Genomic DNA, 2,307 nt, shown 5'->3' on the forward strand with positions numbered 1-2,307 from the left:
AAATGGCGAAGACATTCTGTGAGCAATGTGTACATATATCAACAAGAGGATCCTGAGGACATAGACTCTAGTTATGAGGTTCTAACCTTCTAGTCAGTAAAAATCAGTTACACAACTACTAGCACCAGAAATACACTTATGTCAAAGAATATTTGATATGGATCTCTATGAACAAGGTAATCAGCATATAGGTGATACAATTTTTCTAAATTTGAAAAGTGCCAGACTGGTGGACTAATTAATGCTTTATTTGAAAATGTTCTAGAATATATAAGCACTACTAACTAAAATGAAGCTATTTTCTTCTCTACTTCACTACCATAGAAATATGAACTGACACTCAACATTTTTTTCAATTTTACTCAATTCTAAAAATATACTTTAATTATGAACCAATTTCTCTCAAAAATCTTTTCATGGCCTCTTTTACATCTTTGTTCCTCAAACTGTAGATGACGGGATTCAGCATGGGAATCACAATGGTGTAAAATATCGACACTATCATGTCATGGTCCGAAGCGTGGCTGGAACTTGGTCTCATATAACTGAAAAGGATTGTCCCATGGTAAATTGTCACTCCAGTTAAGTGAGAGCCACATGTAGAGAACACTTTTTGTCTCCCTTCAGCAGAATGCATTTTCAGAATTGCCAATACAATGAAACTATAGGAGATTAGGACAATCAGAATGGTGACTATCTCAATAGAGCCCACAAAGTAGAAGAGAAGAAGCTGGTTTATGTGAGTGTCAGAACAGGAAATAGCAAGAAGAGGAGGGATATCACAAAAGACATGTCTAATTTCATTGGACCCACAGAAGGAGAGGCTAAAAGTAGCCACTGTATGTATAGTAGCATGTAAAATGCCACCAACATAGGAAGCAATGATGAGTGGTATATAGACTCTGGGTGACATGCTCACTGCATACAGGAAAGGGTTGTAGATGGCCACATAGCGATCATAAGCCATTGCTGCCAAGAGAAAGCATTCTGTGGTCCCTAAAGTAACAAACAGGAGCATCTGTGTTGCACATCCAAGAAATGAAATGGCTTTATTCTCTGCCAGGAAATTCACCAGCATTTTGGGGGTGACAACTGTAGAATAGCAGGCATCCAAGACTGATAAAACACTCAGAAAGTAGTACATGGGGTTGTGGAGCCGGGAATCTCCAATGACCAATACAACCAGTCCCAAATTTCCTATCAGAGTAAAAAGATAGATTGCTAAAAACAATAAAAATAAGAAGACCTGCAGCTCAAAATCATCCGTGAAGCCCGTCAATATAAACATGGTGACTTCAGTCTTGTTCTTCAAATAAAGTGTATATGTAACCAAATCTGATGACGACCCCTCCATTTCAGATTTTACTGATTGATTATAAAAGAAATAGCCTGTGAAAATAGAGTCCATCCAATTATATCCTTGCTCGTTTCTTAAGGCATAATGATTCCCTTGTTAGTAATAGGATAGAAATGGTTGAAGAAGTTGAACTCAAGTGGATGAAGTTTACTGGACAAAGAAAAGGAAGAAATGCTTTCATTCACTTCTTGGCTAAATTTATCATGTTAAAAAATCCTTCCAATTAAAGTGGTTTTGTTTTCCAATTAACTTTTAACTTAATTTTCTACCACTTGTTCTCATATGACATCATCTTAAAATTCAAAAAGATGAATGAATATAGGAATATTTAAATTTGAAGACGTTATAGTGGCAGGCACACAACTGAGTACTAGTCCTAGATTTGCTACAAAGTGCGTGAATTGTCTTTCCTTAATGTTCACAATTTTTAAAATTGGAGTAACCACACTTACATCATAGTTAAATTTAAATGTGGAAAACAATGTTAAAATTATTTAATTTAAATTTTTTTCAGATGACTAAAAAATGGTATAAGTTACACTTACATTTTAACTTTTTGCTTGGAGCAGCCTTTCCAAACAAAATCATTTTACCACCTTTCTTCTAGTAATTATCCTGTTTTGTTTTCGGGGTTTATTTTTTTCCCCTGAAATACATATCACCTGATTGTCAAATTTTTGGACTCTGTAACTTACTTACCATAACAACTATTTTTCAGATTTTAACTTAATAACAATATGAGCTGTATCTCAATTCATACACTTATTTTTGCAAAGTCCATTGGATATATCTTAAGACATATTTCTGTTAAAAATAAATCATAGCCATTCTTTTAGTATACTATATTTATTTTGGGAGCTTCTAAAATAACTATGAAATAAATTGCACCAACAATAATTACTAAATTTCTTTATAAAATTTTTGCTAAAAGAATAAAGTCATGATATAAA

General features: G+C 33.7%; 1 protein-coding gene across 1 annotated transcript; it reads right to left on the minus strand.

The window, feature by feature from the left end:
* Nucleotides 1-385: 385 nt before the first annotated feature.
* On the minus strand, nucleotides 386-1,408 carry LOC123641831 (olfactory receptor 5T3-like). Its single transcript, XM_045556763.1, has one exon. It carries the CDS (start codon nucleotides 1,406-1,408, stop codon nucleotides 386-388), a length of 1,023 nt encoding a protein of 340 aa, XP_045412719.1.
* Nucleotides 1,409-2,307: the final 899 nt, after the last annotated feature.

The sequence above is a fragment of the Lemur catta genome, chromosome 7 (assembly GCF_020740605.2).
Source record: "Lemur catta isolate mLemCat1 chromosome 7, mLemCat1.pri, whole genome shotgun sequence".
Taxonomy (NCBI): domain Eukaryota; kingdom Metazoa; phylum Chordata; class Mammalia; order Primates; family Lemuridae; genus Lemur; species Lemur catta.